Raw genomic sequence first — 19,040 nt, 5'->3', positions numbered from 1 at the left:
TCAGGGTAGGGAGGATGAGCTGATAAGAAACACCACTTAAAAGTAACAAACTGGCGTCTTACGCGCCTTTTATTTATAAAGAACTCTTAGGTCTAATTACACTGGTTTCGCTCCAGACGGGAGCGAGCTATATCCAACTCTATATATGAATATGATACGTATATGTGATAACCCGAGGTTTGGCAGCGTGCCCTGGAAATAGTGGATAACGGAACGTTCCCCGGGGAACAAGGTCGGGAATAAACCGTCCTGGCTAGCTACGCGGGCTTCCACGCGGCCGGGATAGGTTTACGGTGGGAACGGTGCTGGGGATGACCACCCTGGCTGACTACGCGGGCTTCCACGCGGCCGGGATAGTCTACGGTGGGAACGGTACTGGGGATAACCACCCTGGCTGACTACGCGGGCTTCCACGCGGCCGGGAGAGGTTATACTACGGGGAAAGGAAGGGGGAAGTCTCCTGGCTAACTACGCGGGGCGCCACGCGGCCGGGAGACTTATACCTAGGGACACTTGGGGCGAACGCGGGATTCCACGCCGCCACACCAAGCGGAGGAGCCGTTGTGCCTTGCTCGGGCTCAGCACAGCGACTGCCGGTCGGTCCGCGCTCCGCGCGGTTATATAGGCGTGCGGCGTCGGCGGGGCACGGTGGGGTGTGTAGCCGGAGTAGTCTGCTCGTCGCGCGTCGCGCTACACCGCTCCGGATGCCGTCCGTTGTGACGATGCCGGGTCGTCACAGTGCCTCCCCCGACGAGGAGATTTTTGCCTAGGGTAAAAATCACCGTTAATTAAACTGGTTAGGTATACCCCTTGCTGGTACCTATAGTGGGTAATACTAATTTGGGTATTGCAACGCCAAATAGTTATATGTATATACTTAATTATTTAATTGAAGTATATATACTGTTCCCTACTGGTATTTATTTATTTACTTACGGATTAGGGTTACCTGTTTTTTTTAGCATTATTTTTCGGAATATTACATAGTTTAATAAAATCAACTGGAGGGAAAAGGAAAGAATAAACTGGACAAATCTACGGTATCTACGGAAGTAATATCAATGAAAGAAAATAAAAATAAAACATAACATAAAAATAAAACAAAACCGTTCTTGGTTTCTTTTTTCTTATTTGCGGAATTCGCTTTTCCTTTTATTGCCTTTCTCTTGGCTTTTGTTTAGTTCGGATAAGTAGTCTGCAGTCCTGCGCCGCCTCGACCACTTCTTCTTTTTCCTTTTCGTTGCGCGATTCGTTCTGTCGGCGCCGGTCGCTGCTAATCGGTTCAGTGATCCATGTCGGTCTATTTCTTTATGTAGTCCGTGTCTTGGGCCTGATACCCATCGAGGTCCCCTATTTGTCGGTTGTCCGCTTCGACCTGTACCTCGATGTGGGGTTCCGGGCGGGCCTGGGTTTCGGTGTCGGGTTGGGTTCGTACTTCCGCGCAATGCCTCAGTATCCCGCCTCCGTCGATTAATATGTCTCCCTCGATCACCTGGCGGCTCTAGTATTGCCGTTGTACGGTCTTCCTCCGGGTTCCAGTTGCCGGGAGTTGAGGTCTTGGCGCTAGTCTGGTGCTTTAGTCTGGTCTGGTCTGGTTTTGTTCTCTGGTGCTCAAGCCTGGTTACTTTCTTGTAAAGCTTGCCATCTTTGACGCAACATTCCTGGGGCTGGTCCGCGGCGTTTCCTATTTCTGTGCGTTTTCTGTCGCACCAATTATTTTTTTCTGCTGTACATATAGGGTTTCTGGATAGTTCGTCCGCGATATGGGTCTGTTTTCCACTGCGGGCCGGTGAACTGTACGGGATATCGGACTTCTGAATTATACCTTGTTTCGGAGCATTTTTTACATATGTATTTCTCATGTCTTGTTGTGTGGTGTTCCTTGGGTAGTACTTCTTAGTGTATTCCAGTTCCGGTGTATTTTCTTTGCGTGATGCGCTTTGTGTACTCCCGTTTCCGCCAGTGCCTTGGCTTTCTCGAGGGGAAGCGCTTGCGGCTAACGTGATGGTCATACCGATGCGTCGCAGAACATCCATACCTATGATTACCCACGAGGCTGAGGGCAGTACTCGAACCCAGTGTTTGATTCGTATGCCCTTTATTTGTATGTCTACCAACACTTTAGAGTTCACTTGCGCTCTTCCGCCGTTTGCGAGTGTCACTTCTCTGTGAACCTCTTCCTGCACCGCGCCGTTCTCCATACACTCCCTGTATGTCTGTTGGTTTATGTACGTGTTTGTAGAACCCGTATCCACCAGGCAGCGGTATTCTTTAGCCATGAACCTCACACGTTCGTATATACGGTTGTCTTCTCGGTCACCCGCGGCTCCTGCGGATTCATTTTTCCCCCATTGTTTCTTCTTGCAGCAATTCTTGCTTAGTGTCCCCATTTTTCCACATATGCTGCAGAATAGCCTTCCTTTTGACCGACATTCACTTGCTGCATGTCCTGGCTTTCCACATGACCAGCAACACGTCTCTGTGTCGTATTTGGGGTTTATTTTCTCTTCTATGTCTGGTTCGGTACCCCTTCTCTGTAGTCGGCGTCTATTCACGGAGTCTTCCGTCGGCGGTGACCATCCTTGGTCTGTCTGCGGAGCCGTGTCTTCCTCTTCCTGCGGTTTGTCCCTCATAAACCGGTTATCATACGGGTATATTATATTTTCATATTCGGAAGTAAGCTGTAGTAAACCTGGTAGGTCCTTGAAGTCCTGCTTCTTGACGTAAAGTTTATAATTTTTCTGCATGTTTTCGTATATTCGGTGTAGTTTCTCTTTCTCGGACAGGTTTCCATAACGTCTCATTAAAGTTTGTAAATCGGTGAGATAATCGGTGAAGTTTTCTTTATACTTTTGTTTTCTGGACATTATGCTCGCGATCAGGTTATCTTCATAGTTAGCGGGGAAATAGTATAGTTTAAATAACGCTATGAACTCTTCCCATGAGTTCCACGTGTCCACGTTGTTCCTATACCAGAGTAAGGCCTTCCCTTGCAGTATCCGGGGTAACGCGAGCAGGACATCCTCCTTTGCTATCTCGCTAGCCGAAATTAGCTCTTCTATTCTCTCTATGAATTCGACCGCGCTGTCACCGGGTTTGAAGGTAAGGTTCCACTCCTTTATTATTTTCCCTATGATCTTCGGTCGACTCATTCTTCCGGGCTGGTCCATCTCTGTGTTATGTTTCTTATCTGGTGTTTTGAACTCGTCAGGTTTATTTCCCTCGGCTTCGGCGGCCTCGTGGTTAACTGCGTCTACTAGAACCTTTCTTAACTGTTCTACCGTTAGCCCTTCGGTCTCTATGTCTCTTTCCTCGGCTGCTTTCAGTAGCTCTGGCTTCTTCAATTGGTAGATCCAGGCCGACGACATAACTCCGGTGTGATGAGTTCGACGCGTCGGGATACTTAGGTCCTTCAGACCAGTGTTTTCGCTCGACTCTCGGTATCGGTACGGACGGATTGACTTTCTGCGGTTGCCGGCGTAATGCGGCTAAGTCTCGGTATTAATGTTTCTAAGCGGGTGGGTGGGACGCGTCGAGTGCACGCCCTAGCCTATCAAAATCCTCCTGAGCTAACGAAACTCCTAGTGAGTTTTAAAGTTGGGCGCCAAATGTGATGGTCGTCGCAGAGGGCGAGCCACACATATCCTTCAGCCTGAGGGGCCTTGTGAAGGTTTCCAAGCTAACTCAGGGTAGGGAGGATGAGCTGATAAGAAACACCACTTAAAAGTAACAAACTGGCGTCTTACGCGCCTTTTATTTATAAAGAACTCTTAGGTCTAATTACACTGGTTTCGCTCCAGACGGGAGCGAGCTATATCCAACTCTATATATGAATATGATACGTATATGTGATAACCCGAGGTTTGGCAGCGTGCCCTGGAAATAGTGGATAACGGAACGTTCCCCGGGGAACAAGGTCGGGAATAAACCGTCCTGGCTAGCTACGCGGGCTTCCACGCGGCCGGGATAGGTTTACGGTGGGAACGGTGCTGGGGATGACCACCCTGGCTGACTACGCGGGCTTCCACGCGGCCGGGATAGTCTACGGTGGGAACGGTACTGGGGATAACCACCCTGGCTGACTACGCGGGCTTCCACGCGGCCGGGAGAGGTTATACTACGGGGAAAGGAAGGGGGAAGTCTCCTGGCTAACTACGCGGGGCGCCACGCGGCCGGGAGACTTATACCTAGGGACACTTGGGGCGAACGCGGGATTCCACGCCGCCACACCAAGCGGAGGAGCCGTTGTGCCTTGCTCGGGCTCAGCACAGCGACTGCCGGTCGGTCCGCGCTCCGCGCGGTTATATAGGCGTGCGGCGTCGGCGGGGCACGGTGGGGTGTGTAGCCGGAGTAGTCTGCTCGTCGCGCGTCGCGCTACACCGCTCCGGATGCCGTCCGTTGTGACGATGCCGGGTCGTCACAAGTTAAACTTAACTACTTAGCTTATACTGATACCTAGACAGCGGGAGGTTTGCTGAAATAACTTAGTTGCATTCTCAAACATGCATTTCGGACCAATGTAGGTATTTACTAACAAAACTTTGATCGCCTATAATACAATGTCATACAAATATTAACTTCTTTAGTGCTTATATTATGTGTATTTTTTTTGTACCGATATTAAAACGAATTGCACAAAATCTTAAAAGTCGTCATCTAAAGCTCGTCTTGAGCTACTCAAATAATTTAATATCACAGTCTGACGATGTTTTTCACATAAATAAAATGAAAAAAGCTCTATTTAATACTTAAAACATGATCAATATTTTTATAGAGCGTGATAGAGGAACTAAAACCAATATCAGCGCAATCTATGACTCTAATACATAGGTATTTAATTGGCACCAAGGAAAGTACCAGTAAGTTTTATCTTGGTGTCACTGTTTCCAACTGATTAATTGGAATGATGTATTAATTAGAACCTTTCAAGCTGTCCGTTTTCCAGGCATTGCTCATAAGTTAGGTACTCGTATATTCGGACAACAATAGCTGCTAGTTATATTTAATTTTATAGCAAAGACATATATAACTCCGTATAGACAGATAAAGTCCAAGAAAAAAACGTTCCCCAGTACCATACAGAAAAAGGTACGGTGGCCTAGATGGCATTACACCTTTGGGGTACGCTCAGCTAGATGGCGCTAATACTAATATTTGACATTCTAACACATATCAAGCTAAGAATATGGGCCAAATTGTCAAAACTGAGGTTCAAAAGTTTTAAGCCTGTGTCAAGAGATGGCAGTCTATGCACTGTGATTACACATTTTACTTCGACAGTAACCTCTATAATACTCGATCCTCTTTGTTTTATAGTAACAATCAACCTAACTTAGCAACTTAAAATTATACATAATATGTATATACTTACGATATCACTTTGCTCATACCACTAGCTTACGCATTTTTTTTATAATCAAATTCTAATTTTGTAAATATAATATTTGTACAATAATATGAATAATATGTATATGGCGAGTGTGTCACTCTCTGATTACAAACACAATTGCATATACCTACGCGTGTCAGCAGATTTAAAATAAACACCTAATACAGAGGGTTAAGTTTAGAAGAAATCTGTCTACTACGTATGAATCGATTCTAAGAATCGACGTGTATCGTTTGACACAGTAACTGGGAATTAGATGGATATATTTATCCAATCATGTAAAACTTATATAATACATAAAGATATAATATACAGGACTTAAATATAAAATAAATCGATGACTAGATTTATGTTCATCGTCTCTGCTTCAAAAACTGTTCATAAACTGATTCAATTTATCTCGTACCGGTATTAAAATAATTACATCAACTCTTGAATAATAAAAACTCATTAAATTTGACAATTACAACGTTTTACCACGATATATGGCAGCGATACAGTTATTACGAAGTTTTTATCACATACTTAATAGTTTTTTTAACAACCAGTTTATTATATGCATCAATTAGTCGAATTGATTATATTAACAGCAATAATAACCCAAACAACAAGGCCTACGATATCGGCCTATATAATCGGAAAAACTATGTAGGCGCACTACACGACCTTAATATTATGGCACTAAGGTCGATCAAAAACATATTGTATACTTAGGTAATTAATAACATCCATATTGTTAGAACTTGAACGTACAGCGTAGCAAACGATGCGTATCAAAAACATATTTCACTAATGCATCCCAGCGACATGGGTAACATTTGAAATGAATTATCTACTAGGTGAATTTATGAATTATTCAACGTCATCGGCGAAGTCTTGATAACTCAATGCACTAGCGATAGTTTCTTTTTTTCAATACAATCCAACGTAACAATAAAATTCTTCATAGCAGTTGAATCCCGTCGTCGTCTTCACTTCCTGTCGTGAGTATGACCGTCGCCGCCATGAGAGTGAGTATGAGGTGCTGTAATAAGAAAATAAAATTAATGTATTGTTACAAATATACTTATAACATGCAATTAATTAAATTCCTATTTGCGAAAAAAATATGTAAATATCGATACTTGAAATCGATAGTTTTCAATCACTATTTATATTTACAATGGTCGCCTTCGACTCGATGTCCTTACGATCTCGCGATTGTGATTGGATTGCAATGCGTCATCTATTGACAGCAAAAGAATGCAGCACCGTGACCTTGTCATTTAATTAACAATAAAAGGCGGCAAAGTTAAAAAAAAATAGGTGCCAAAAGTTGACTTCAGATTGACCTACACCTTTCTAAATACAGTAGATAAGACTACTTCTGTTGATCCGTAGAAAAGTACGAAATTCAAATTAATTTTAATTTACATTAGTATTCCGTACATATACCCAGATTTTTAAACACAATTTGTAGCTAATTTTGTAGTCTTCTGAAAACGATCTAAATATGTCTTAAGTCAGATACTTACTAACTAACTGTAGTCCAAACATCAGCGCGAATCCAACAAGGGCGGAGACATATTGCAGAATCCCCGATCTGTCGCCCTTCCAAATTTCAAAGAAGATGACATAAAGCAGCGTTCCAGACGCCAAGCCTTGTAACACCACAGAGTATACTCCAGCAGCCGTGGCCCCTTGTCCACCGACTAGAGCCAGCCCAATGCCTATGCCCATGGGAGATACGATGGCAAACGTTGTGATGTAGATGATGGCCAGCCAAGTTTTGGTGCGGGTTGCGATTAGCTCGACGCCGATGCAGAAGGCGATCACCAGTTTGTGCGCCGAGATTGCGCCTAACATGTACCTGGAAAGGTAAATAAGGAATATTGTAATAAACAATTTAGGAATGTTAAAAATTAAAATTTTGAAAAAGACCGATTTTCATGAACCATGGCTGAGAACACTCCCGACTAACTCAGCCTTCAGACAGAAAAAACTAAATCTAAATCGGTTCACCCATTCAGGAGCTACGATGCCACAGACAGACACACACACACACACAGACAGACAGACAAACAGACAGACAGACAGACAGACAGACGGACAGACGGACAGACAGACAGACAGACACGTCAAACTTATAACACCCCGTCGTTTTTGCGTCGTGGGTTTAAAAAACGATCCACCATGTAATTGGGTCTTTGTACTCTCGTTATGATCCAGATAATACAGGAAGTAATTAGGAAATACCTACATATTTTATATGATCTAAAGTGTAATGGCATGAATCGTATCACAAACCCTCTACGGGACACAATATAAAGCGCAACCAGCTTAGTTTTTGTCAAACAACATAATTTTTATAAGTTATGGCACACTAACTTTAGCGACCTAGTTGGAAACGGCGTGAAAAAACCATTTTATTTACAGGTAAGGACGATCTTTCATTATATTTTTCTGTTGCCAGTGGGCGTGCCAGAGTATACAATTAAAGCTACCTAATTATTTAATAAAACTGAATTCATGCCATCTGTTGATTATCTTTCAAACTAAAATGCACATGTAGAAGCTTGTTCTAATAATCTACAGTTCCGCTACTCGTCACTAGGTGGCGTACTAAGTCTCAAACTTACCACACATTCGTCGAACTTGATTCTAATCCGACAGCTAGACCTTCGAAGAGCTCGTGGATGGAAAGCGCGAGCACGATGAGAAGACCTCGCAGAGCTGCGGTGACGTCATCGCCGCCGCTGTTCACTGGCATGTGGCTGTGATGGTGGTGGTGGTGACCGTTATGGTTGACTTCCACGTCGTTCTGGAAATTTACAATTTCAATAATGTTAGTTTTTTTCGATAATACTGCCGCTAAGGGAACGTAAAACATACAGGTTACATACAAACAAACATAAAGGCTCTTTTAATATGAGGTTTTCGCATGTGACCCCTGAAAGTGTTTTCCTATTAATGATAATGATAATCTAACTTTGAGTCTAATTTCATAGTATCGAATCAAAAACATATTAGGTATTTTCTTCTTATAAACGAGTTCCGAAATGCTGGTCATTCAAACTGTTTAATATCAATTAAACTTATTAAACACAGAAAGTCATTATACCTAGTTATGTTATGTAATATGTTGCAATTTTATCAGCATTTCTAAGGAAGCGATTAATATTTGTCACACACTTAACCACTAACGGGCCCATTTAGATAAGCTGTAATTATCCACACATTATGCTTTACCTTTCTAGCGTTACATTAAAATTGTTTGTACACGGCTGAATTTTATTAGTTAAGACCATAAAAGCATGGACACATAATTTTGTTTGAGTGTGTGCGTAGATTTAACTGAACGCGACTGTACAAATTGTACACATTTGTTTTTTTTTTAATTAAAGCTGCGTTCCTATTACATAAAGTGAGCGAAGCGAGGTAGGTATGTGTATTTGAAGAAGATGTTCATTTCATTTCGTAATCCCCAATAACCCTAATAGAGAATTTGGGACACCCCAATTAGCGTAAGTTGTTAACAAAAATTAACTCACTGTCAGTTTTGTGACGACAATTAAGCATAAAATCTGTCTAAAAATTTACTTTTTTCACATTCTGAATGTAGATTATTGCTTAAAGTTTATGTACTATAATTAACTCAAGAACAATATTTTTTATAAAAAAATCATGCTTAATTATCGTCACAAAACTGACAGCGAGTTGATTTTTGTTAACAACTTACTTACGCTAATTGGGGTGTCCTAAATTCTGAAAATGCCCATTAAGGTCTGATAATACACAGTAGTATATCATTCAAATTAATCTAATCATCATCATCCTCCTTGTGTTATCCCGGCATTCGCCACGGCTCATGGGAGTCTGGGGTCCGCTTTGACAACTAATCCCAAGATTTGGCGAAGGTACTAGTTTTACGAAAGCGACTGACATCTGACCTTCCAACCCGTAGGGAATTCAAATTATTCTAATATGGATAATTAAAGATGAGTGTGGTACAAATACCACTGGATATTATAACTTCCATGGCTCTTAAAAATAATAGCTCTTACCTTTAATTTTTCCGGCTCAATGAGGTCTGCAGTAGAGTTGGTGACACTCTTCTCCCCTGCGCTGTCCGGGCTGGCGCGGCTCTTGCGCACACTCAGGTTCCGGACTAGCGGCATGGCCTGAAAAAAAAAAGATAACGCAGGTAGTAAGTAAGTGGGCTATTTTTTTCAAAGTTGTCCACCCCAGTTTTTTTTGATTTGGAAATTTTTACGTGGTTTCCACTCAGAATCGTGAGCTCTTTCAATCCTAATAGGAGAAAAAAAGTGTCCCAAGGTTTGTTTCTCATTCAGTTACCATTTTTTCATACATTTTGTATGGCGGTAATGGAATGAAAGGTTTGAAAAATGTATGGAAATCTTGGGACATTTCTTTTCTCCTATCAGGATCGAAAGACCTCGCGATTCTGAGTATGAATCGAGTAAAAAATACCCATGTTACAAAAAAAGTGGGGTGGACAACTTTGAACAAAAAATGGCCCAAGTACTTAAATAAATTGCGTAAATAAGTAAAATATAGTATAGTATAGCATAACCCGTGTAGATATTTTACATCATTCACGCTTGGAGTTAGGGACCGAAGCCAAATTAATAACGATAATCGACAAACGCCAGTAGATATACAGGGTGTAACATTAATGCTGGTGATCCATTTAAGAGCATAACCGGTATCGAATAGCGGTTACGAATACCACTTCCTTTTTTAAAAATAAACACCATGAAAATTAAAGGTACTATAGAAGGTAATGTATAAGCCGTAGGATTTATCTTCGGCAATTATGTTACATAGTGTAGATAAGTTAAAATGGCCTATTGGGATCGAACACAAAGTAATGAGGTAAAACTTAAAAAAGATTTCGTGTGCTTTGCTCGAGTGTTTTCAGTGAAGCTAGTTAGCTTATCGTTATTCACAAAGATTTATCTTTGGTGGTAAAAGAGTTCTGTTAAGTAAAGTTTTTTTTTTCGTATACCTGCCTTAGCGTTCCTGTCGCTCGCTGGTGAGCTTTAGTGAGTAGACTCCTCATCTTTTCGAGTCGAAAGATCTGAGAGATGAGAGTCCCAGACACACACACACATATAGCGAGAACTTGAAGATTTCTCTCGCTGAATCTACATTCAGAGCCACTAGTTATACTATATAAACACTAGCTGTAGAACCTACCTTAGCATTCTTGCGCTCCCTTCGATGAATGTACATGTGGACCAGTTCCTCAACCAGGTACATGATGAAGAAGCCACAGCACATAAGCAGGTGCGCCAGGGAGAAATCGAAGCTGCGGATTAGGTCTTTCGCTGAAACAAAAGAAATTAACCTTTAGTTTTATGAACTCAAATTGAAAAGAGAAATCTTGACAAATGATATCGGGTTGAAGATAAAACAGATGTGAAAGTTATGAAGAGATTCCTTAAATTTGGATAAATTCTCGGAAAAATCAGGGAAATGGGGCGTTCCACGAGAAAGTCGCTTACGACATGCTTATGCCTATAGTATGGCAACTATATCAATCGAATCCTTAAAGCTCGAGAAAATACTGCCAATTGGTTAACCAAGTCCTGAAAACTTGTCAGACACAACTTCGCTTTCTTAGCGTGTTCCCTATTAGAAGAATTGCATATCGTAAACGACATTCTCGTGGAATGCCCCAAATATAGAATACAGCGAAATTTATTATGAAATAAAAACATGAGAGAAGGCCGAACGTGAAAATGCCACGGCATACCGATAGGTATAGGACTACTATTAGTACTAGTTAGGTCAATAAGTTCATAAGCATAATAGGGAACTTGACTGTTCTTAAAATCAAATGTTATACCATGCACGAAATAAAGCATCAGATAATTGTAAGAAAAAATTGGACAGAAGTTATTTTTAACTCCAATTTATATTTTATAAATCAGATAGAAATATATAAAGTAACTGAGTTGACCGTGACGTCACTCAATTCGATTTCATATTAATTTCATACTAGCAAGTCGTTCAAAATTGTTTTAGATCTCTCAGCATTATTTCACCCCGAAGGTAAGGTTGGGACCTTTCTACTCTGTTGCCAAAAACACAGGATTTTTTAAAATATTACAAATACCAGGAAGGGTAGGTACCTATAGTTTGAATAAGCTATGATTTTGATAGCCAGTGATCTAATTAATATGTCCAGTAAAAAGTAATTCATACGTAAAAAATTTACTTGTAAAGTGAAATTGCAGACCTCCAAGACTACCTACGGAGACAATGCCATCCTTGAAACGTCGGAGGTTAGTGTTAAAAACATAGTTATACGCGATTAAGTTCCATTTGCAATTTATGAATGTGTAAAATGTGTAAAAATCGTGAAAGTTTAATCAGTGTTTACAATTGAACACTTCCTAAATTTGTGTAAAGACAAAATGCTTGGAAAAACTATACGTGAATTGACCCACTCTGATACATTCAACATGATTGCAGGACAAATAAAAGTAACGTTAAATGGCTCAAGTAGGTATTTCAAGTATTTGTAAGCAACGAGATATGTTACGCAAACTGCACGTTGCCTCATACCTATACAGGGTGGTGCTGTACAAGTGCATAATTATGAATTATATTTTTAGAAATAAGATAGTAACCTAATTATTTATACCTTATCAGCGGGAAATTGAGATCAAACAATTAAATTAAAAAATAATAATTGATATTTATCCTCCTGGATCCCTGACAAATTTTTGTGCTTTTGAATTTAGAACTTTCTTGTATTCCTGTAAAAGTTCAAACCTACTCGTACGAGGGCACCAGGACCCAGGAGATAATATTAAGTCATAAATCATAGGGTTTACTGGTGAAACCCGATAAGTTGAGCAAATTGGTTTTTGAAATTCGAACTACATATCTGCAATTAACACAAATTTCTTACTTTAACGAAAAATTATCTCGATTTATCGAATTATGATATAAGTATTTTTTGTATGTAATTCTGAAGTAAACAAAGTAGTTATTTTTTCACTTTTACTTTCATGATGATGTAGTTAGATTCTTGAAAATCTTTATTGTAGTCACAAGTGGCATTTTAATGAATTATTTCTAAATAATTTGGCATTTTCTATTAACGATTGTCATATTGGCAAGGTAATCACATATCCTTATAAGTTACCCTGTATGTGCAGTGATATATGATATGTGATAAATATGCTTGTATACCGTTCCTACACGTAATCATAAGAAATATGAGTGTTTTATTTATGTAATGACATGTACTGTGAACTATGATCTAACACTGATTTACAAGAGTATGCTTTTAAAATTAAATGTGTTATAATAAAATAAGGTAAATGCGGAAAGAACAACATAATAATGTTCTTAATTAGGTACTCTTAAATTAGGTAATGCAAGTCATTTATTTTAAGTTAAACCATAACAGTATAAGTACCTTAGCCCGTCAAGCAGCAACATAGATTAAGCAAGTCAAGCCGCAGATAGATAGATATTTTTATTGCTCTTTTTTTTTTTTAATGAAATAGGCAGCAAACGAGCAGACGAGCCGCCTGATGGTAAGCAGTCATCGCCGCCCATGGACATAAGCAACATCAGGGGAGCCACTAATGCGTTGCCGACCTTTGAGAACCCTAAATACCTGCTCTCATGTTGGTGTACAGATCTTACACTAGGTACAATACGTTACATAGCAACATGATACTCGTACATAACAGATCTCATCTAACACATTATAATTACGTAGTATCTAATACTTATGTATAGAAAAATAATTAAAATTTTGAAAGAACCTCCGACATAGTGGACTGATTTTCATGAAATATGGCTAAGAATACTCCCGACTAATTCAGCTTTCAAACAAAAAAAAACTAAATCTAAATCAGTTCCTCCGTTTGGGAGCTACGATGTCAGTGCCACAGACAGACACGTCAAACTTATAACACCCCGTCGTTAAAAAATGAATTATGATACAGATGTTCTCAAAATAGTGGCATCGTACCCTGCCATCACGTTTTTGAATAGAAAGTATGCGAAATATATAATTTTCACATATACTTCAAAGTTTGTCCAGCGATATTTTCTCCATATCCTGTGCGTCCGCGGTATTGCACCTCACTCACACACAGAAAGTCTTATTGAGGCCCTAATATACGTAAAACACGTAGCCAGTATGGTTCTAGTCGCCGGTGTAAAGGTCTGTGTGTGAGGTGCTGCGGTCTTGTGGTTAGAAGTTTTCAAAGTGTGACGTTCGGAGTTTGTAACAGGTATGTCCACTTTATTCTGGATGATTATTTTAAAATATTAATACGGCAGTTTTTTTACCAATAACATTTTAATGTTGTATTGAAGTATAACTATGTATATTAAAATTATGACAGCTGTATTATCAACAGTTTCGGAGATAATATCTAGTTAATCGGATTTTCACTACACCCTGTGTAACTTTATCCTGCCATCACTCTGCAGGGTAAAGTGACTGTTGACAGGATAAAGAAACACAAGTAAAAAAAAGCTATTTTGACATGGTTTTTACTAACTTGCAATGTATGTATGTATGTATGTTTGTATGTATGTTGAGTTCAAATCTTGCAACCCAATTTGAAGCAGAAATATTCAACCGACTGAGCTGAAATTTTGTATACACGCTGCGGATGACGTTCGCATATAAGCGCCGATATGGGGCATTGGGTCCTTCGATATTGGGCAATAGTCTGCTCAGCGCCGAAGCAGTCCCGACGAGGCTAGGAACCAATTTGATAAAATGTTCCTCGGAGTACTAATTTTGGTTTGAATTTAAGCCCAAGTACTTAATTTGGGGCGTAAGAGGAACCGCCTCACCGCCAATAGGCAAGGCAACATCCCTGTCGCTCTTGCATATAGACACGACAGAACCAGATTGCATTTCGATCGGCGTATAGCGTCAACGATTATCATTTTGGCTAGGTCGGCAGCAATCACTTTCTTCGGGCAGAAGCCAACCTTTCCTTCGAAAACCACGTCATCGGTCGTGGCAAGTAACACCGCAAGCCCAAACAAATTAATGCGCCTAACAGTGAGCTCAGTTGCCACTGTGGCTCTCCTTATTATCCTGGTACTTTCTTCCCCTCACGGCTACTATTGTGTCATCGGCATAACAAATGGTGATCATGCGGAGAAGTTGGACTACTCTGATAGCCAAGTCAAAGCCAATGCTCCAGAGCAGGCGCCCAGTACCGACCCCTGTGGAAAACTGTGGGTAGATTATGATTATTATGAATATGCATGTGGGTAAGAAGAAGAATAAAGAAGTCAGTCTTGATTTGAGCACGTAGTCTCATTGACCTGTCCCTATACGTTTATATGGCGCAGCCGGTAGGAACACCACACTCCATTCGTCTTTCTAGGCATCTTCCTCCTGATTCATTGAGCAGTATTCTATCTGCAAGGTAATGTCCTATGGTGAATGATGATCTTCAAATAGAAAGGCGCATCGTGGAAGCAATGCGCCTATTTTATTACCACATAAGGAAGAAAGCCGAAGTAATTGGCAATGTCAAGAGATACTGCGATAGCTCCCTGCCTTTTCTCTGCTACCAGACCGCTGTATTTATGCAGCGCATCAATTGCGTCTATCGCTCCTCCCAGAACCCGATCTCTGATGTTTGGGCACGTGTCTTTCAAAATGCGTGCACAGCAGTAGATGAGACTTACGATGATGCGCTCAACATCGTGCCAGTTTCATCTAGGAGGGCAATGGGACGGTTTCCTAAGGGACAGTCAGCTGGACTACCCTTTTTTCGAAAGGCACAGTCTGCCCACCTTCCAACGAGAATTTATACCCTCTCGGAGGCAGTCGTCAATGTGGCCACGTAATCTACTTCCAAGATGTTTAAAGAGCTAAGGCACACCGTCCAGCCCTAGAGTGGCCCTCATTTTAAATACTGACCTCATTATCTCGACATCTGTTACCAAGGAGACATCAAGGAGACGAACCAACTCTTCCACTGGGGCAGCCATTGCAGGCATTACATGCACAAGTACAACTCACATTGTGAATCATGATATGTGCTTTGTTGTACTTCAACTGTTACAATTTTGATGGCTGGGTTAGCAGGCCCCAGCCTAGAGCCCTACGTTACAGTGCATTATGCACAATGAATATTGCATTTGCAATTAATTACATATCAACATCAGCAAGTCTAATAAGTCGGAAATATGAAAGAAGAGGAAAATCATTAAGGAAAACCAGCTTTCTATCGTTACTTATCTGAGTCATAGAGCTAGTTACGTTACTTATTAGTCAGAGAATAAATTAGATTCTTGATTAGGTAAATAGGGATTGTGGGTGAAATACGCTACACGTGTCCGTATCAGTTAGCGGCGATAGCGATCATACTAATTTTCAATAATCTGTCCAAGAACTGTAGCCAAAAGAGTACAATAGGCTACTTGCAACCTAGTCAAATCAGCTTCTTTTTAAGAACTGACAAAACGAATTTGAACGACTTGCTAATATGGAATTTATATGAAATCGAATTGAGTGACGTCACGGTCAACTCAGCTACTTTATATATTTCTACCTGACTTATTAAATAGAAATTGGATTAAAAAATAATTTCTGTCCATATTTTCTTATAATGATATCTTCTTGTTTTTCTTATAATTATATCTTATATTCAGAGATCGGACGGATTTGAAGTCATTTTAATGACTTTTAGTATGAGATGACGCACAAAAATCCGATCTCTGCTTATATTGGATGCTTTACTTCGTGCATGGTATAATAGTTATTTGTTTTACAAGGGGGCAAAGTAGTTGTTTAACCGCACGTGCCAATATTGATACCTGAGCAAGCGAAAGATTCCAATATTGAACCGCGAGCGTAGCGAGTGGTTCAAAAAGTGGAATCCTGAGCGTTGCCAGGGTATCAAGGCACGAAGGTTAAACAAACTTTGCCACCGAGTGAAACACAAAATTTTTCACCACACCAACACGAACAAAATACTGACTATTAAACATCAAAATTAATCAAATCCATCAATTTATTCAATATTTATGATTCAAAATCATCAAATATAGGTAAAATTTAGCAGCCAGATTAAGACATCGAGTTAAAATTTGTATGAAATTACTTTGCCCCTTGTGGATAAAATGCAATTTTGCTATCTGTTTTAAAGAAAGCCTTTACCAGTTAGTGTGGTGAAAAATATTTTATTTTAACTACAGTCAACTTCCCTATTGTTGATGCTCCGAAGTGCTCCGAAGCGAACGATACACAAATGGCTCTGTCTCATCAATACGGAAAAGAGAGGGGGGGGGGGAGTAATACAATACGGTTTTGAATTTATAATTTCAATGTTAATCAGACTAAAACCATCCAGTTCAAATGGAATAATTGACTGGGATAATGTGGTCAAATAATTTGAGTTTTCTCTTAAATCTACAGTAAACCACACTCACCACAAATTAGGGAAAGTAAATTTGCTTAAGAATTCGCAACTATTCTAACTAATTTTGATAAAAAATTATAACTCAGGTTATATTATTAAAAATAAATAGGTCACTTTACCTACACTTATGTAGTTTATAAATTAAAGAATCTACTCAAAATACTCAAATAAGTAGATGAAAAACGTTTTCGCTTTGCTTTTAAGGTATCGCCGAATGCTGCAACATTGCCTGGTTTAAAAAAAAAGTTATTTATTGCCGAAAAGCCGTTTATGATAAGTTATTTATAATGGCAAAAACGTGTCGAGCGACCTTCGACAATTTTACGTGAGTTACCCGATTTTACATGTTTAATATATTTATAATGGCGGCCACTATCCTATCTCCCAAGATTTCGATTTAGACACCTATTTTGATGAACTACCATTTTAGACCCAGGTAATGTTGGGCAGAGTGGGCAAAGATGCAGCATTTGACGGTATCTAGATTTCTTTTTTTTTATCTGTTTTTTTTTATAATTTAATTTGGAGCCTTGGTCCATGGGATTATGCCGGCTCCGTTAGGCCACTTCATATTATCAACAATAAATATACAAACTCATTATAAAAAATAAGTCAAAACAAAAGTAGGTAAAAAAAAAACAACCGAATTTGTATATCCATCCATACTAATCCATACTAATATTATAAATGCGAAAGTAACTCTGTCTGTCTGTCTGTCTGTCTGTCTGTCTGTCTGTCTGTCTGTCTGTTACGCTTTCCCGCTTAAACCACGCAGCCGATTTTGATGAAATTTGGAACAGACAATCTTTAGACCCTGAGACAGAACATAGGCTACTTTTTATTTCGAAAAAAAGGGATGAAGGGGTTGAAAAAGAGGTTGAAAGTTTGTATGGGATTTCTTAATTTTAAAAGATAAAACCATGAAACTTTATATTTTAGCACTTGATAAGAAATCATTAAACATATATTTAAAGTCACATACGTACAGGTCGAACGCGATTAATTAACATTATTTTTACCTTTAAAATAAACATGGTGGGAAATAAACATTAACTAAAAATTTGTCTACCCCGAACATTTATATAAATTAATATCGGGTAGTTTTGTGTTGTTTACATCTCCGGTGACATTTTGCTGGGACGTCAGTCTTCCGCGACCACGGCCAGTGCAACCTGGCCGAAACGTTGGGAAAAAAGGTAAAAATAATATTAATTAATCGCGTTTGACCTGTATGTGACTTTAAATATGTGTACAAAGCGCGAGAACTTAAAGTGTTATATCATTAAACATCTTGATAAGGGATAAGGATAGGGATAGGGATAGGGATAGCGATAGGGATAGCGATAGGGATAGCGATAGGGATAGCGATAGGGATAGCGATAGGGATAGCGATAGGGATAGCGATAGCAATAGCGATAGCGATAGCGATAGCGATAGCGACAGCGATAGCGATGGCGATAGCGATAGCGATAGCGTTAGCGTTAGCATGAGCGATAGCGATAGCGTTAGCGATAGCGATAGCGATAGCGATAGCGATAGCGATAGCGATAGCGATAGGGATAGGGATACGGATACGGATACGGATACGGATACGGATACGGATACGGATACGGATACGGATACGGATACGGATACGGATACGGATACGGATACGGATACGGATACGGATACGGATACGGATACGGATACGGATACGGATACGGATACGGATACGGATACGGATACGGATAATATGGGTATCGTTAGAGGGATACGGATAATCGGTCGGCGGTCTCTTACAATCAATGTGCTCTAAGACGATCGTTGTTTGCTTGCTTGAAGATTACGTTTGCGATAAGTATAAGCAAAATGTAAAAAATTGTAAGGGATAATAGAAAAAAGTACTTTTTACCCACCGATCATAGTGTCGAAATACGGGCTATGTGGGATGTTTATAAAGGTTTCCCCAGCGTATATAGAATTACCTACGCTGTGGTCGATGTGTAATATTTCTACAATCATTGCAAGCAAAAGTATTATGTGCAATAGAAATAATCGCAGATAAATATACCTACAGAGAAACCTAAGGATCCAAATGAAAATCTTAATGAATAATTTTATTACGCGGGCGAAGCCGTGGGTAAAAGCTAGTTTATCTATAAAAGAAACTATATATACAAATTCAGCAGTCTTTGACAGGGGTTCCGCGAGAATTGATTGGAACACCCCTATCTTTCTTGACT

At 40.0% G+C, this 19,040-nt stretch overlaps 1 protein-coding gene across 1 annotated transcript in view; it reads right to left on the bottom strand.

Annotated features, from left to right (window-relative positions):
* Positions 1–6,304: 6,304 nt before the first annotated feature.
* The window catches only part of LOC125232883 (zinc transporter ZIP1-like), a 59,218-nt gene continuing 46,482 nt past the window's right edge, over positions 6,305–19,040 (bottom strand). The window contains exons 2-6 of the mRNA XM_048138708.1: positions 10,589–10,719; positions 9,433–9,549; positions 8,008–8,189; positions 6,904–7,238; positions 6,305–6,413 (exon numbers count right to left, since the gene is read on the bottom strand). Coding sequence (XP_047994665.1) covers positions 6,361–6,413; positions 6,904–7,238; positions 8,008–8,189; positions 9,433–9,549; positions 10,589–10,719 — 818 coding nt within the window. The 3' untranslated portion in view covers positions 6,305–6,360. The remainder of the gene's footprint in view (positions 6,414–6,903; positions 7,239–8,007; positions 8,190–9,432; positions 9,550–10,588; positions 10,720–19,040) is intronic.

This window comes from Leguminivora glycinivorella, chromosome 13 (genome assembly GCF_023078275.1).
Source record: "Leguminivora glycinivorella isolate SPB_JAAS2020 chromosome 13, LegGlyc_1.1, whole genome shotgun sequence".
Taxonomy (NCBI): Eukaryota; Metazoa; Arthropoda; class Insecta; order Lepidoptera; family Tortricidae; genus Leguminivora; species Leguminivora glycinivorella.
Note: the sequence above shows the minus strand (reverse complement) of the source record. Positions and strands in the feature narration are given on the sequence as shown.